Source organism: Sylvia atricapilla, chromosome 3 (assembly GCF_009819655.1).
Source record: "Sylvia atricapilla isolate bSylAtr1 chromosome 3, bSylAtr1.pri, whole genome shotgun sequence".
NCBI lineage: Eukaryota > Metazoa > Chordata > Aves > Passeriformes > Sylviidae > Sylvia > Sylvia atricapilla.
The window spans coordinates 90,585,721-90,603,139 of record NC_089142.1 but is presented as its reverse complement, the minus strand read 5'-3'; the positions used below and the strand labels follow the sequence as shown (position 1 = coordinate 90,603,139).

The following is a 17,419-nucleotide window of genomic DNA, read 5'->3' as shown; positions in this document are numbered from 1 at the left end:
TCTGAGAGGTTCTTCAGCTCCTTTCTCTGTTTAATACTGTTTCTAATCAGGCCATCTGTCCAGCAGTCCCTGCAGGCTGCTTGTACACCCTGAATTAGATGTATGGAAGTGGGTTGTTAGAACTATCCAGAAATATAAGCTGTTATATTTTAAAGCCTAACAATAAGTGAAAAGACATGGAATCAGGCACTGTATTATTATGACTTGTGTAACATAAATGCTTTATTTACATGAACAGAATCATTTATCTGTATAAGTACTTCTGTAGGACAGCCAAAGCTTGCTTTCCTTTCTCCTTTTAATATTTCTGAAGCAATCTTTTAAAAAGTATTTCTGAAGACAGTCAAAATCCCAAAGTTTATGTTTTACTGCACTGGTAATAATTTTAATGATAAATGATGAAATATTTTTCTTTTTTAAAAATATTTTAAACTTAAGCAATTTGAAAAGTTAAATTTTAAAATTATTTAAGAATAATTTAGGCTTGCATGAAAATGCAAATTCAATATAAGCTGGAGTTCTACATTTATTGTCACTCCTAAATACTTTTTCCCTGGCCTGGTAACTGCTATGAATATGTATTGGAAGAAGGGGATGGGGATATTAAAAGATAATTTGTATATGAAGTATTGTTACATATTTGAGCTGATGTCTCATGCTGCCTTTGTGGTTGTTTCAGCATTTTTAAATAACTGGTCTTTTTAGCTTTCCAGTATTTCAATTTAAAGGCCTAGAAATTAGAAATCCTGGCTGTGTATTGTAAGAATGTGCTGAGTAACCTAACTTAGAATTTTTCTTCTGCTACTGTTCCGAATTCATTATGACAGGGAAAAGCAGTACAAATGAAGGACTTAGAATGGCATGACTTTTTCAAAGGAGCTTTTGCAGAGATGGAATTCCTGAACGTATTTTCATGTTATGTAGTTTAGTACTCTCTTGAGTGCCAGTAAAATGACTTTGTCTTGCATTCATTTTGCATGCTTACTCTAGTATTGTATGGTATTTGAATGTGTTTTTTTCAAGAACTCCAGTAACACACTGTCTTGCCTTTTCACTCCATGTAGGAGAACAGAGAAACAGGGATGGAAAGTGTGATTGAAGAAGTGGCATGTTTCAAGTATGTTTCCCTTCATTCTGATGATTAAACTTTAGAAATGGAATGTCTAAATTAGTGAAAATGAGAGAATGAAAGAAATGGGGCTGAGTCATGGTGATTTCCCATGGCTTTAATCATATGCAGAATTCTTAATACTGTTACTTACCTAATTTCAAGAATGCCTGTTAGGCAGTGTTTGTTAGTTGTTCTAGTTAACTGTTTATTCTCAGATGTTAAAAACCAGTTGACATCAACTGTTTTGTTTGCTTTGGGTTTTTTATAGAAAACCTGGATTAACAGGCAGAGGGCTGTATGAATTAAAACCAGAATGTGCTAAGAACTTCAATCTGTATTTCTATCACTTTTCAAGGGCAGAGCAATCAAAGGTAACTAGTAGTTTAACTTCCTGGCATTTATTTTGTGCCCTTTTTGTTTGTTTGTTTGCCCTTTTCCAGAGCTTGCTTCCGTGAAGAAGTATTACCAGCTGGATATTTGAGAATGTTAGCAAAATTTGCCCAAGTTTTTGCAGATTTCTGTTCCACTGCATCCTGTGCCCTATACAGAGCTGCTGAAACCATTGGGTGTTCAGGAGCTTGTCTGTGGGCTCCCTTGGATCTTATTTTACTGAAAGGATTTAAAGCAATCTGTATTTTCCCTTACCTTTATGGAAATTGCCATTTTAGCTCAAACTTGCATTACAGCTTTATGCTGGGAGAAGAATCCAGGCTGGCTCAAGAGGAAAGATTTATTTTGAAGTTGCATGCCCTACTTTACAAGTAGAACATAAGACAAACTGAAAAGACGTGAAAGCTTTCATGTTTATTTAAGGCTGGGAAAAAACAGTAACAATGTAGTAAAGCATGAATGCTTTTTTATTAGTTTTATATTGGTACAGATTTTGAGTAATGCTGGCATTGTTCTTCTATTTCAGGCGGAGGAAGCACAGAGAAAGCTGAAAAGACAGAACAGAGAAGATACAGGTATTTATTTTTGATAGGAGATAGGAGAAGAGGGAATCTCATATCAAGCTGTGTATTGTCCTGACATTTAGACTAACAGCCTGTTCCAGGGCTAGAGTAGAAGTTGGTTAGAAATGAAGCAATTTCCCTTATGTCTCCCTGGCTATAGTCAGGGATGTGATTTGTCATGGAAGCAGCCTTCTGAAGAGCTTACTCCTTTGGCTTTTCTTTTACACACAAGCCATGTTGAATGGTGCAGCCTGTATTGGTAGCTGTATTCTGACTGTTTATTGAGCAGCTGTGTTCTGCCTTAGGATCCTAGAAGGGTTTGGGTTGGAAGAAAGCATAAAGGTCATCTGGTTCCAACCCCCTGCCTTGGGTCGAGCCATTAAATCAGACGTTTTAATTTTAAATGGGTGTTGCAAATTTTGGAGAAATATCAAACACATCAATTTCCCTTTCAGCACTTCCACCGCCAGCTCTTCCTCCTTTCTGCCCCCTTTTTGCCAGCCTGGTGAATATCCTGCAGTCTGATGTCATGCTGTGCATTATGGGGACTATACTGCAGTGGGCAGTGGAACACAATGGCTATGCCTGGTCAGAGTCCATGCTGCAAAGGGTATGGGGATTTTGTTTAAACTAATGCTTATGCTAATGGAGGAATGTTCATTAAAGCATTTTAACATGATTTTATAGATTTGTTTACTTGGTGTCTGAAATATCCAGAATACTGTGAATAAGAAGTAAGTGGCATTTGCTGATATGCAAAACTAGGGAAACCCCTCTGCCTCTGATGCAATTTTATTTTTAAAATTGAATGTAAAATCCCATTTGGTAAATTTTAATGGGATGCACATGAGAAGAAAGAATTCTGCTTGAATCAGTGGCAGTAATGTTTACTGTGGTAGAGAGCCCATTAATTGTTGCATATTAGAGAGACATTGATTTTTTTTTTCTTGCTGTTCCTTTGCTTATTTTCAGTTCAGGCTAAATCACTTTAGGAAAAAAACATGAAAGTGCACAAAAGCATTTTCTAGCTTGAAAATGCATCCACTTTGGAAAACTTAACTGAGCTGTTTGTTGCTTGTGATTTATAATGATCTTTAGAAACCTGGACAGCTATTGTAGATTTTGGTGTAAGGATTGTCATTTTCTGGGATGTGCAGAGATGAGTAGTGAGCTGCCATCCAGGGACTGTTTATATTGGGCAAGGTTGTTGGTTTAGGGTCCAACTCCAAAAAAACATTGATGGATTTTTAAATAACATTTTTGCAAAAAAAAAACCCCAGTTTTGAAACTGAGTTAATTTTTTGATATCCAGTCTTATTTGAGTGTATATTACCTTTTACAGATAAGTTTAAATTAACATAAGCAGCTCTGTATAACACTAAAAAAGTTGAAAATAGGACAATATATTTGGATTATAAATCAAAACACTGTGGTTATATGTAGGTAATGTAACAATGCTAGGTTTTGGAGTAACTTCAGATAAAATAAATTGGTTGGGTTTTTTTTTACTGAACTAAAATGTGTTCAGCCATTCTCAAAACCATGAAATTCATTAGGGGACTATCACTTGCTCAGAAACTTGTGGCATTTCTCTGTGATGGTGCCATGGAGTTGTTCTGCATCTTTCCCAAGTCAACCACTTTTGTCTAAGAAGCACTTGCCAAGGTGGAAATGAGATATCTGCAAGAAGTGGCCCATATCTACTGAGATCTTGTCAAACAAATGTGATAGACTGAGGAGAAAATAACTGTCGTTTTTTAAAACAAATTAAAAAACTTCAAGATTCTCATCAGGTTCTGCCACTTTTTCTGTAGATACTTGGTCTGTTACATTCCAGTTCTCTTACAGATTTTCAGGTGATTATCCTTTCCTTACATGGATGTCAGTGTTGATTCCAGGCACCAGTGAACCTTTGTGTCTGGAGCATCCTGCCAATTTGTATAGGGTTGCAAATTGGCTGATGCTACATGACAGTTTGTAGTATGAAGTATCTCAGCTCCAAAATGCCATTCAGACTATCATAGTGCCAGATAGGGCAATTACATTTTTTTAAGTTCAAGGAGACTACAGCTCTTCACTGACCTAAAATTTAACATTTAAAATGTGTTTCTAGAGAGAATAAATTTAACTCAAAGATTTTAATTTTGTGTTGCTAAACTTTGTGTATAAAGAGGACCTAAAGTCTGTTTTGTGTGCTTCTTCTGTCCAGAGAAGAAGCAGGGTTACATGCAGGGGGTAGGAAGAAAGATAGGAAGTACTGACTTCTCACTCACTAGTCAGGACAGCAGACAGAAAGAGGCAAGTAATTAATGTGGATTTTATGTGGCAAAGTTTCAAACACTGTTGCTCCTGTGTTATGGGAGCTTTGGAATTCTGTATATAAAAATAACTTCAAATCTGTTTGTAATATATAATTTTATTATATGACTTTCCTGTTTCTTAATGAATTACTCAAACTATATAACAAGATTATATGAATTATGTAAGAAAAGAACTAAAATTTGTAATTTTTACCTAGGTTTTGCATTTGATTGGAATGGCACTGCAGGAAGAAAAACAACATCTGGAGAATCTCAGTGAGGAGAATGTTGTAACATTTACCTTCACTCAGAAAATATCAAGTATGCCTTTCTTTTCAAATGTAGAGCAAATTTGAAATAACTAAAAATGCCAGGATCTCATATTTTATTCTTCTGAAACTGTGTTTACCAGAATAGTATATTTGTTTATCCCTCAAAATGTTATGAAGTTGACTATAGATAAATGCTTTCTATGTGTGTAGATCTGTGCTGGTAGAATACTAAAGCCATTTTCCAGAGGAGAAATTCAGAAGTTGAATAATTCCCTCTAGTTCTGATTCTTAATATCTTTGAGTGACATCTCAATAAAGATTGCTGCATGTGATCAGATGCAATTGCAAAAATCATAGCTGCATTCTTAAATAATCTTTTAATCTTGACTCTCCTTTGTATCATCTGATTAATGCCTCTACTTTTGCTAACACATGAAAGTTCCATTTAAAGTAGTGGAAAATTAAATATTGGAGGTTCCCAAGAAACCAGCCAGGGAGCATATACAGTGCATTTCTTTTCTAAGAAAATATAGTCAGTGAGCAAAACTTTTCAGGATTTAGAAGTTATTCATTAAAAGATTTGCAATGGGGGAGAGTGAAAATGTACATATTGTGCCTATTTGTTGGAGGAGTTCTTCAGTTGCTGAAAAAGCATTGAGGTTTCTTGTTTTTAATGGTAGTGAGTGATTGATTTGCCAGTAATGGTACAATCAATTCTCATTGTAATTTTTCTCTCAGAACCAGGAGAAGCACCCAGTAACTCCCCCAGCATACTAGCTATGCTAGAAACACTGCAAAATGCACCTCATCTGGAAGTGCATAAGGACATGATCAGATGGATATTGAAGGTAAATATATTTTATATTACTGCTGAAAATCATGGAAATAAGATTTTTGAAACTTTCCTAATTACATTGGAATGATTTCCTTATTTCCTTATCATATATTTCCTTATTTCCCATGTGGATTTGTTGTATCTAGTTTTACTCTTCTGGATTCCAATACTGCACATTGTACAGTCAGGATTATAGTATATACAGTTACATTTTTATGTTCCAAACAAATTAAAGCCTTTCTTTTCTTACAGACTTTTAATACTATTAAAAAGCTAAGAGAAAGCTCTTCTTCAAGTCCCGTGGCTGAGACAGAAGGAAATATTATGGAAGAGGTAAAAGCAATCTGTAACAGCTGACCTGGAACAGGTCTGGGTGGTGACTAGCAAAGGACTGCATGTCTAACTGCAGCTCTAAATCAAACGTGGGAAACATCAGTGACTTCTGAAAATCTGTGTCACTTTATAGCTCAAACTTGTTTCTTTGAAAAAACTATTGGTGAAGTCCCTAAGCTGTTTTTCTTCGTTTCATATATTGTAGTCTCCAAATCTTTTGCAATTCTACTTCAAAACTGTCTGTATTACAGTCATATCATTAAGTGTTTCTGGTGTTCCCATCATTTCGGACTCCATGGAAGTTGCTAAAAGAAATGATTATTTGTTTATTGTTACCATGCAGGTCATTCCAGGTAAGCTCTGCCAATGTGTGTAGCTCAACATGACATCCTAGGCACTGCACACACCCCTTGGAGCACTATAGTGCAACCAGGAATGCAGCTGCTGTGGAGGGAAAGCAGCACCAGAGATGAGACATGTCACTCTCTTATCCTTTTATCCTATGAATGCTTAAAGAGAAGAGAAATATAAAATACAGTTAAAGGTTGAAGGGAAGAGGTTCCCCTTCTAGATCTGCAGTTCTGCCTGGCATTGAACACGAGCTAAAGAGCAGAGGGCACAAAATAACTGTCTGGTAGACTTTCCTTTTGTCTTTTATGAGATTTTCGTTGTTTGGAAATTAGTTCAAGGTACTGTTTATTGTAGCAGTAGCTACAATAAATAATCTGTTGTAACAAAATTTCAGAGTACGCGGGATAAGGACAAAGCTGAAAGGAAGCGCAAAGCTGAGATTGCCCGACTGCGCAGGGAGAAGATCATGGCCCAGATGTCCGAGATGCAACGGCACTTCATTAACGAGAACAAAGAGCTCTTCCAGCAAACTCTGGAGGAGCTGGATACTTCAACTTCTGGAGACCATGAAAACAGGTAAAGGCATCTTGTTTAAATCCTTTTTCTTATTAATCTTTACATCAGCTTGTCCTATTGTTACCTCTTTAAAAAACTCTTTTTTTTCAATCTTGATGGAAAAGTATTTGTTAGTTTCTGAGACAAAACCCCAGCAGTAAATGGAATGCTTCCCGCCCTCTCTCTGTCAGAAGTGTGGGATAAATATAAACACAAACAGGCAAATAATTTTTCCTACAAAATCACCCAGTAAATTATTAATAGTACTGAAGAAACCATGCTATTAAACATAGTAAATTGGAAATAGCTGATTATATGTCTGTTGAAGATCTGGAAGAAAATCTGCTTGATAGTTGGAAATATGAATTAGAGAATGCTAATGATTTTGTGGGGAAGTGGAGAGTGTTTTCAAATATTAGATACTTAAGAGATGGTGATGATGGAGGGCTGCATATTCAGTTTCTGTGCTAAACTGGAGTGGGTTATACTGTTGGGAGGGTTTTGAATTTTTTCTGGAAAATACATGCTACTTCTGGGCACATAGGAATTGTTACATAAATGCCAAAGTTATTTTTTGTCAGAGAGCATTCATCATAAATTTAAGAAACTCAATAAACACACTTAAGTCATTATTTGAGTTATAATATTTCTCAAATAATTTGCTCACTAATATTCTTTGAATATTCTAGCCCTGTAATTTCAGATGCAAAACTCACAGCCTTGGGTCCAGAGCAAACTAGAGTAGCTGAACCCAGACAGGTTGTTATGTGTATATTGTGCCAGGAGGAGCAAGAAGTTAAAGTGGACAGCAGGGCCATGGTCTTGGCAGCATTTATTCAACGATCAACTGTGTTGTCTAAAAATAGAAACAAAATTACTCCAGATCCTGGTACGTAACTCTTCATAATTGTCTTAAGTATTAAAGAATGTCGGGGTTACTGTGACAACAGCATTTTTTCATCTGAGACAGTGACATAGCCTTCTTATGTTTGTGAATAGCTTAATTGTATTCAGTGGCAAAACTCCCATATTTTTGGTGAGGTAGAAATGTGTGTGCTGAATAATGTAAATCACTGCGAACATTGAGCTCATGCCATTTATTTGTGACAAATTATTTATAACTGTTGAAAAAACCCTTAAAATCAGAAGTGTTTGTTCTTCAACCATGCCTGTAACATCAGAGAGAGGAGGTGTTAATGTAATGCTTTAAAAGCACAAGATGTAAATTTTTTTCCTCTCAGTTATATCATCTGAAATGACTCTTAGTGATAGTAAAAAAATCTTGGATTTAGGTACTTTGTGAAACAGATCAGCGAGCAAGGGCATTGTTGCAAAGGTTTCTCTGGATTCTGTGAATGTAAACACTTAGAAATCTTTGCACTCAATTGTTTTGCACTCTGACCCTGAAGATTAATGTCCTTCAACTCATTGTTTGATGGCGCTGAACCATCAAAACTGCAGGTTGATCCTAGGGACCTGTACCAAGGCCCAGCACCGCTGAAAGCTTGGTTTGAAGCCTTTAAGTACAGTCCATAGACTCAAGTTAAGTGATACTTATAAACAATTTAAACGGTTTAGGTTGTTATGGATTAGTAATGTGTTTTATGCTTCATCAAATGAACTACACTTCGGTGATAAAGTTAAATAATAATGCAAATGTGGCAACATTAATCTGCCGTTAAGTCTTTTGATAAATGTTTCAAAGTTGTTTGGTTTTGTTTTTTCTTTTAAATACAGAAAAGTATGACCCCTTATTCATGCACCCAGATCTGTCATGTGGAACACACACGGGTAGCTGTGGACATATTATGCATGCTCAGTGTTGGCAAAGGTAAAAGGCTATAGTTAAGCTTTTAGTTCAAATAACATGTTATGCTATCAGTTTACCTAATGGCACTTACTTTAATGGCAAAATTCCTACCATGTAGTAAACTTGAAAAGGAATTTCAGGAAGTGATTAAAACACCTTTCTGTTGGAAATAAAGGAGTAGAAATCAAATGCTGTAAACGTACTCAAAATAATTTTCACTCACTGACCTCTTGGTAAAGAAGAGTCTAAAGCCATAGATGGCAGCTTCATTTCCTTTCCTTGTTTATCCCACTGTATAATTCCCTGTAGTGCACATATATCTGGAGCTCAGATTTTTGGGTGTTTTTGCAGTTCATTGCTAGACATGCTTTTGCTGCTTCTGCTCTCTACTGAGGTTTTAAATGACAGTGCATCCCTTGCACTCTTGATTCCTCCAACAGGTTTAATTTGAAGTAGAAACATCGGTGACCTAATTCAAGTTCATCTTCAGTATAAACTCAATTTTATCCTTTGTTTCTGAGCATTTTAATAAAGCCTTTTGCAGTTATTTTTTTTATTATTTTAATTTTTTTGAGGCATATAATCATGCTTAGTGCTGTGTGGTGCTAATACCATGTGACAAATTCAAGCCGTTCGTGCCTCTGACTTTGTTCGAGTAGGGTCTTGCTTTGCTCCTTGGCATGGCTTCTGACGTGCCTAATTTCAAATTCTACCTTGTGTCTGAAGAGTGTTAGGAGCTCCTAGAGATTCTGTGGCTATTAACACTCACAGGTTTCATTTGTGGTCTTTGATGTCACTGCTCTCTGAAGATAGGTTTTTAATCTTCTTGTGTAGCTCGTGTACAGTCCTTTGTGGTTGCCATAATCTCTTGGAAATGCCCTTAGGTGCCTGTATTCAGATCATTTTAGGGTCATCACTGGGCATGCTTTAAACCACATCAGAGGCTTCTGGACTAGCAGTTACGTGTTGCAAAGCAGTGAATTCAGTTCTTTTTTCATAGAGGGTTCAGCCAACAATTTTTTTGGCTGCTGCTGTTTTGGTTGTGGCCTGCAATAGAAAAAACACCCAAGGATAATGCCCATGGCATCTTCCTAAAAAAATTATGTAAAAAATGAGTTGGGTTGTTTGGTTTGGTTTGGGTGGTTGTTTTTTGGGTGGTTTTTTTTGTTGTTGTTGTTGTTGTTGGGGTTTTTTGGGTTTTTTGGGGTTTTTTTTTCTTTTGGTGCTGGTGGTAGGGTTTTTGTGTTTGTTTTTTTTATTTGTTTGTTTCTTTATTTTTAGTTTTTTGTTTTTGTTTGGGCTTTTGTTTCTTAGAGGTTTAGGGGGTGGGAGTTACTTTGTTTGTTGTGGTGTTTTGTTTTCTTTGGGTTTTTTGTTTGTTGATTTAGTTTTGGTTTTTTAATGCTTCAACTTTACCTCTTTACCTTTTTTCTTAAATGTAATATTCAGACTTAACCATGATTTTAACAGCCCAGTGAACTTCAGCACCTTAGGGTAGATTTTGGCAGCCAAAAGCACTAATGCTTTATCAGTCAGAGGGTAGAGGTTTTTCCTTCTGATACACTCTTATCTATATTTGGGGAAAGACAAAACTGTGTCCTCCTGAGAATTTTTTATTTCTATGTTCAAGCAATAATAATTTGCCACTTATATCTTGCTCATTTTAAAGGTATTTTGATGCAGTCCAAGCAAAAGAGCAACGAAGACAACAAAGATTACGAGTGCACACGAGTTATGATGTAGAAAATGGTGAATTCCTTTGCCCACTTTGTGAATGCCTGAGCAACACTGTAATTCCTCTGCTTCCTCCACCAAGAGTTTTGTTTAACAGGTGAGTCAGTTTGGTTTATAAATGTCTTCAATAAATTTAAAAAACAAGATGCTAATCCAGCTACACCCCTGAAGACCTTCCTGAATGTTTGTAGTCTTCTGTTTTGATAAACTCATGTGGATTGCCTATTTATTTTGGTTTATGGATTTTACTTTGTTATTGTGCATTAGGAAAGAATAAGACCTGCAGAAAACGAGCTGAAAGTAGAAAAATGCATGGACATCAGAGAAAGAGCCCATTGAGAAAACAGATGAATGATGTTGGAATGTCTTTGAAATACTAATTCTCTCTATAGAGTGTTTGTTTTTAACTGGTTGTTTTGGGGATTTTTTTGACAGGTTAGACTTCTCAGGTCAACCAAACCTAACTCAGTGGATCAAAACAGTATCCCAGCAAGTAAAAGCCCTGCATTTACTTCGAAATGAGGACTGTGCAAGTAAGTCTGAAGAAATATGTATATTTGTCTGTGAAAATGTCATAATATTCATGAAAGAGACCAGGCACTTTGGTTCTGCCACAATGGAGTCGAGGGATGATGGCATAAATGGCAAGAACAGCTTGGGATTTCAGTTTCTGGTGATAGAATTTCAGATTCTGCTTCTGCATCTTTCTGTAATGCAGAAATTACATATAGGTGAATAATCAGTGATTCATTACTTTTTGTTTGTAGGCCATTCTGGTCATTCAGAAAAAATGGATCAGCTGCAATTACCTGAAGGATTTAGACCAGATTTCAAACTGAAGTATGTATTTACATATTAACAAATAATTAAAAATTCATCATAAAATAATAACATAAAAATAGAATGTAACTCCTGTGCCAGAAGGTCTTATTAATTAGGGCAAATATATGAATTTTTACTGTAATTAGAAAAGTTAATATTATTATGATGATGACGTTGAAGTCCAGCCCAGAAGTCCTAAGTAGTTTGATAGAATTTCAGATGTGAATGTGCTAAGTCGTTGTGCAGAAACATGCTGCAGTTATATAAATTATTTAACTGCAGCATGAAGATTAAATTTGGTACTACTTGTAGCTGGGTGAAGGATTAATCATTATAGCCAGCACAACATGTAAAACATGCAGGAAGACTATGAAATGGAGAGGTTTTTATTATGTAATTTCACCTGTAAAAGTCTATTTGTATTTGGCTCTACACTCTCTTCACTTCAGGAGAAAGAAACAAAACTTGTTACGTGGTACACACATTGGTCTGCCAACTGCACATGAAATGCAAGACTCTTACCCCAGCTGATGACAGATTTAGCTTTCAGTCACACATATTTCTTATAATTTAGCCTTTGTCTCTGAAGAATAGATATACTTAACACTAAAAATGAGATTAGTTCCAAACAGATAATCAAAAAATAATTGGGGATCTGTCACAAAAAAATGAGGTTGCAGAATACCAGATCCAAAGAAGAATATTAGAGTTGTCATTTAAATTTTAACTCCTGTTGTTCATCTGTGGGGTGAATGCTTATCATCAGAGGTACTGCTGCCAGTGAAGGAAGGAATGAATTAGTGATATTGTTTTCTTTGTTTCAGGAATCCTTATTCTGAGAGCATAAAAGAGATGCTGACAACTTTTGGTACGGCAACTTACAAAGTAGGCTTGAAGGTTCATCCAAATGAGGAAGACCCACGTGTACCTATAATGTGCTGGGGCAGCTGTGCTTACACGATACAGACTATAGGTAATGACCTGTTCATTTGGCTCCTTTTATAGGAGATTTTCAGCATTTGGTTAAACAACTCACAACAATGAATTTTGGTTTTTTTCTCCAGAACGAATTTTAGCTGATGAAGATAAGCCATTATTTGGTCATTTACCTTGTCGACAGGTAAGGAACAAGTAGCAAATCCTCTCTGAATTGGTGGGAAAAAGAGAGACTTGTGCTTCATTAGTGAGGAATATCTACATTTTAAATTACAGTTGTTTGAATAGTTTTATTTGTTGGGCCCTATTATTTAGTTGATCTGTAGCTGATAATTAAAATATTTAAAAATCACGTCTAGCAAAACTGTTACGATTTTTTCCTATGAACATATAATCTATTAAGGCTGCAGTTTCTCTTGGTAACAGTCAAAATAAGAATGCCAAAAGGAACTTGGATATTTGCATAAACATAAGTATCTGTCATATAATTACACAGTCAAACTGCCCCCATAAACTGCAGTTGAGAGGCCTGAAAAAAATACTGTTAAATCAAAAGACCTTTTTATGTTGAGGAACTTTAATTAACTGTGGCAGTGTCTCTTTTTCTTTGTTTTGACAGGATGACTGCCTTACGTCACTAACGAGATTTGCAGCAGCTCACTGGACAGTTTCATCTCTTTCAGCAGTACAGGGTCACTTTTGTACTCTATTAGCATGTAAGTTTGTCACCTTAGGCTGTTTTTTTTTTTTTTTTGTGAAGATACACATGAGTTGTTTCAGAGTGACTCTTAGTATTGATTATAAGATGATTATTTTATGTAGTAGTTTTAAGTAATAAACCAAGAGCTGCTATTTCCACCTATATGTGTTAGGCCAAGAGGAAAGACATTTCTTTTGGACTGCAGCTCCAGAAAAACATGGATATTTGCTGTGAAGGAGTTGTGTTGATTCTTTGTTAGAGAAAGATACCTACAGCAAAGGAGATGGAAATGTGGTCCTTCACAAAAACATTCCACTGGAGCTTTAAAGATTAAGAAATTAAGATTGATGTAGTGTGGAAGGGATATTTGCAGAAATCTTTAATATATCTGCAAACATCTCTCTCTGTGCAAAGTAGGATCTCTGATAAGACAGGACTTACTATGTAATGTCATATGTTAATTGAGAGTTTTAATGAGAACAGCCAAAATGTTCCAAGCTTGAAGCATTAGTAGATACAGATGAAAACTCTGAAGTTCAGCCTAATGAAGTAATTGCCCATAAGAGGACTGTTCTGAAAGGGTATTATAAAATGGGATAACTTTAATATCTCCAGTCAGTGGAGCAGAGAAACTTTTAAACTGCATTGATATACTGAAATTACTAGTAGATAGATACCAGCTACTTCAGCTGGCAGTTGGCAGCTTTATGTGGAAAAACTTAATTGGCATCAGTTTGTAGAATTAATGGTTGAGCTGTTTTCTGTGTGAATCAGAAGAGAAAATGCTGCTGGCTGTATGACTGGAACTTTGCAATACCTGTTGTTCTGAGCGTTTGGGGTTTTCTGGAAAACTTGAATCAATATTTCTTCAAAGTTCTCCTTCCTTCTGTCTGACAGAAGCAACGGTACTGCTTTTATTTTCATGAAGGAATAGTTTCTGCTATTTTATTTTTTCAGGCTAGGAATAATGAAAATTATGAGCCTTTGATCTGTCTGTATTCTGTAAACAATACATAAAGATGACTTATTGAAAGTAAGTTCAGTTTTGGAAGTCGCTTGCTCTGGTTATATTTTTGATAACAGACAGTTTTCACACTTTTGGGTTGAGTTCTGTGGCTATATGCTGGCAAAAGGAAAAGCATTTGAAATCTGAGTCGTGGTGGAATGTTTGCTAATAGAAATAGCTTCTAAATGTCACATGTTTTAAGCTCTCCATTATTTTGGCCAGCAAGGCACCAGTCTTCAACTGAAGTATTTTTAAGTTGTCATGATGAGACTATTTTTTAAGGTAGTAGTGTTTTTAAACTTGGCAGCTTAATACATTTTACTACATTGTGAAATATACCCAGAGCTGCAGCTTTATTACAAATCAGATTTTACTGCTTGGATTAAAGAAGTAAGCAACTGTTTCTTGATTGTTACTTAAAATATGTTGTAACAGTTTTCAAAACACTGAATTTGCATTTGCTTTTTGATGAAGGTGCTTGGAATTCATTAGGTGTGTGAATTTCTGTTGTCAGCTGGAGTGCTTTGGTTAATGCTTTGTGGTTACTGTAAATACTACAGAGATGGAGAGACCAACACCTAGCTCTACCTTAATTAGAGATGAAGTGATATATTCAAGAGACTGTAGCAATGCATTTTTGAGTCAGTAAGGCAAATTATTTATGTAAGGCGCATTTGGGCAATCTTGTGAATTTAAGCAAATTGCAGAAATTTTATTTGAGCAGCTGTCCTGGAGACAATGCTCAGTGTTCCTGTTTAGGCACTATTGTTTGAGCTTATTTCTGTCAGAGCTTGAGATACTATCTCTTTTTGTCTCCCTCTGGAAACCCAGGCAATGAAAGAAAGTCACCATGGGAGTAGAAATGGTTACCTGGGTTTGTTTTGTGTTAATACAATAAAGTAGGCAATACTATTTTCCAATAATGTTGAACAGTTCTTGAATTGATTCTGGCCAAAACAGGTACATTTGTATTTTAAGATCTTTAAGCATGTAAATGAAGGAGATGGCTCTCATTTTTTAACTGAAGTACACTAAAATATTTTCATGTATAAATGTTCAGTTAGTATTTTTTTTTCTCTCCAAAACACTTAGCACTGGTGCCTAATGAAAAAAATGGGAATCTTCCTTGCATACTTGATATTGACATGTTTCATTTATTGGTAAGTATTTCTTAATACATATTAATAATGTTTTCATCCAGTAGGCACTGTGTAAAAACTGTTAAAAACTTTCTCTTTACTCTGGGTTAGGAGCCTTTCAAAATGTTCAGGTTTCAGTATTTTTTCACTACTTAATAGATTTTGAAGGCTTTTTAAATTTAATAAAGGTATTTAATAAAAATATTCTTTTTTATAAATTAAAAGGGGGTAAGATGAGACAGAATGCATGCTCTTTGTCAGTTAAAAAAACCCAAAATACATGAAAATCAACCACCCCCAACAAAACAGCAAATCCCAAACAGACTGAAAACTCTCCTGATGGATAATTGTTGTTCTCTTAAATAATGTCTGTATAATTAGATTCAAAATTAGCCTGATGTAGTGTGCTGCCTTCAAGGGGTATAGTTGCAGCATGAGCAGAGACAAGGGAAGGTTCAAAAAAGGAAAAGGAATGTACCAACTTTCTTGTTTTCTTTCACAGGTAAGCTTGGTGCTCTCTTTCCCTGCCATACATTGTCAGGATTTTTCAGGGGTTAGTCTTGGCACTGGAGATCTTCACCTGTTTCATCTTGTCACTATGGCACACATAATACAAATTTTACTTACCTCATCAACAGGTAATGACACTTTGTCTCAACTTTTATTGAAAATATTCCTCCAGTCTTTACTTAGGAAAAGCTATGGTGCTGGTGGTAAATGTGTGCAGTTTACAGTTACAAAATAGAATTGTTTGGGCTGTCTTTGAGCCCACAAGAGAGTACTGATAGACTGTACTCATCAAAGTTTAGTTACATTGTCTTTATTGCTCTGCTCCAGGAGTTTCTTGGAGCACAGCTAGTAATGAATCCTGGCTTTCCAGCTACTGTAGCAGTGCCTGGGAGTGTTTATTGCAGGCTTGGCTTAGGCATTGCATGATGAATGAGTTGCAGTTAGCAAAGTAAGGAATCAGTGTATTTCCTGGCAAGAGGAGCTGGATGAGGCCTGGTTTGCCAAAAGCAAAGAACTCCAAGCAAGTAGGTTGAGAAACCCAACCAGCTGAACAATTAAACCAGCACCTCACTGGGGCTGACAGTAGCACAAACCTAGCACATAAGATGAGCAGCAGAAAGCTGCTGTCCAGTACATCATATTCTATCCCACTGGAATACTTCAGTTAGTTTGGGCATTTTTACCAGAACTTGAAAAAATGCATTCTTGTTCTGTAAACTTGCATATATGAAACAATTTTAAAATTATTTACTTCTTCTTTAGAAGAGAATGGCATGGACCAAGAAAACACTAACAGTGAAGAGGAAGTAGCTGTGCTTACACTGTATAAATTTCTTTGCCAGTGTACAGGAAGGTAAAACCATGAGCTTTTGATAAAATTGTATGTTATTTTTCTCCCTTCTGAACTGCTGAACATTAACTGTTGACTGAATTCTGTATACTAGTGCTGTCAAAGATGACACTTTTAACTTAGGAACTGTTACATCTTGTTTCTTATGCAGCACTTCTAGATTCACTTTAATAACTATTCCTGTAAATTCATCTGTGATCAGGAAGATAGCTGCTCATGAAGATTGTGCTTGGAAACAATTTTTTTTAGTCAGTTTGCAGAATCTGGAATTGACAGTGTCTGAGTACAGAAAACTCATTAGGATGGGAATGGCTTTGAATGGAAAGAAAGGAGGTCTTAGGTGAAATTAGAAGTTAGGAAGAAGTTGTTTTCTGTGAGGGTAGTGAGGCACTAGAACAGGCTGTCTACAGAAGCTGTGGATGCCCCATCCCTGAGAGTGTTCAAGGCCAGGTTGGATGAGGCTCAGAGTAACCTCATCTAGCAGAAGGTACCCCTGCCCATGGCAGGAGGATTGGAATGAGATGGTCTGTAAGGTCCCTTCCAACCCAAACCATTCTGTCATCTGAAATGTTTATGCAGAATTTCTTAAATTACTGCCCCGGTTGGTTACATTTTTATCAATCTCTGGTTTGTTGTTTTTCTTGGAGTTTGCTTTGAAATAAACACTTTGCATAGTGATTGTTTCAGCTGAAATCAGTAATTTAGTACACAGTGTGACTGAAGACTTACTAAATACAGCTCTCAAACTGAAATTATTAAATAAAATCAAACTTATTTCTTTTATTCTCTTCAGTGCCTTGAAAGAAGTTTCCTCAGGCTGGCACCTGTGGAGGAATCTAAAAGCTGGAATCATGCCTTTCCTGAGATGTTCTGCTTTGTTTTTTCATTACTTAAATGGAGTCCCAGCACCCTCAGAAATTCAAGGTATTGTCTGCTTTGTATTAAATCAGTTCTCAAGATGTAAAAACATTAGTGGTCAAAATAAATTACATTTAAACTCTCTTGTCTGAAGAAGCTGATTGAATGGATGTGGGCTTCTTACCAGTGCAGCATCATATCAGCATAATGAAAATAGAATTAAAAAAAAAAAAAAAAAGAAAGTTTTTAAAATGTATTTTTAAATACATTCTAGATTGTTTAAGACAGAAATTGTTTCCCTTCTGTTAATAAGGTTCTGTTACAAATCTTCTATGGATTGCTAT

The 17,419-nt window shown here is 35.9% G+C and overlaps 1 protein-coding gene across 8 annotated transcripts in view; it reads left to right on the top strand.

Moving 5' to 3' along the window:
- Positions 1-17,419, top strand: part of UBR2 (ubiquitin protein ligase E3 component n-recognin 2) — a 56,309-nt gene that overhangs the window by 32,810 nt on the left and 6,080 nt on the right. For 3 of the 8 annotated variants that reach the window (XM_066316114.1, XM_066316115.1, XM_066316117.1), the window contains 20 exons: positions 1,065-1,117; positions 1,380-1,482; positions 2,028-2,076; positions 2,520-2,674; positions 4,583-4,685; positions 5,375-5,484; positions 5,724-5,804; positions 6,550-6,731; positions 7,400-7,599; positions 8,448-8,541; positions 10,190-10,351; positions 10,690-10,787; positions 11,022-11,094; positions 11,901-12,049; positions 12,141-12,196; positions 12,632-12,728; positions 14,811-14,878; positions 15,360-15,495; positions 16,130-16,220; positions 17,011-17,141. In XM_066316114.1, coding sequence (XP_066172211.1) covers positions 1,065-1,117; positions 1,380-1,482; positions 2,028-2,076; positions 2,520-2,674; positions 4,583-4,685; positions 5,375-5,484; positions 5,724-5,804; positions 6,550-6,731; positions 7,400-7,599; positions 8,448-8,541; positions 10,190-10,351; positions 10,690-10,787; positions 11,022-11,094; positions 11,901-12,049; positions 12,141-12,196; positions 12,632-12,728; positions 14,811-14,878; positions 15,360-15,495; positions 16,130-16,220; positions 17,011-17,141 — 2,191 coding nt within the window. Of the gene's footprint in view, positions 1-1,064; positions 1,118-1,379; positions 1,483-2,027; positions 2,077-2,519; positions 2,675-4,582; positions 4,686-5,374; positions 5,485-5,706; positions 5,805-6,549; positions 6,732-7,399; positions 7,600-8,447; positions 8,542-10,189; positions 10,352-10,689; positions 10,788-11,021; positions 11,095-11,900; positions 12,050-12,140; positions 12,197-12,631; positions 12,729-14,810; positions 14,879-15,359; positions 15,496-16,129; positions 16,221-17,010; positions 17,142-17,419 lie in introns of those variants that run through there. The other 5 variants (XR_010743284.1, XM_066316116.1, XR_010743285.1 and 2 more) reach the window with 5 other exon arrangements.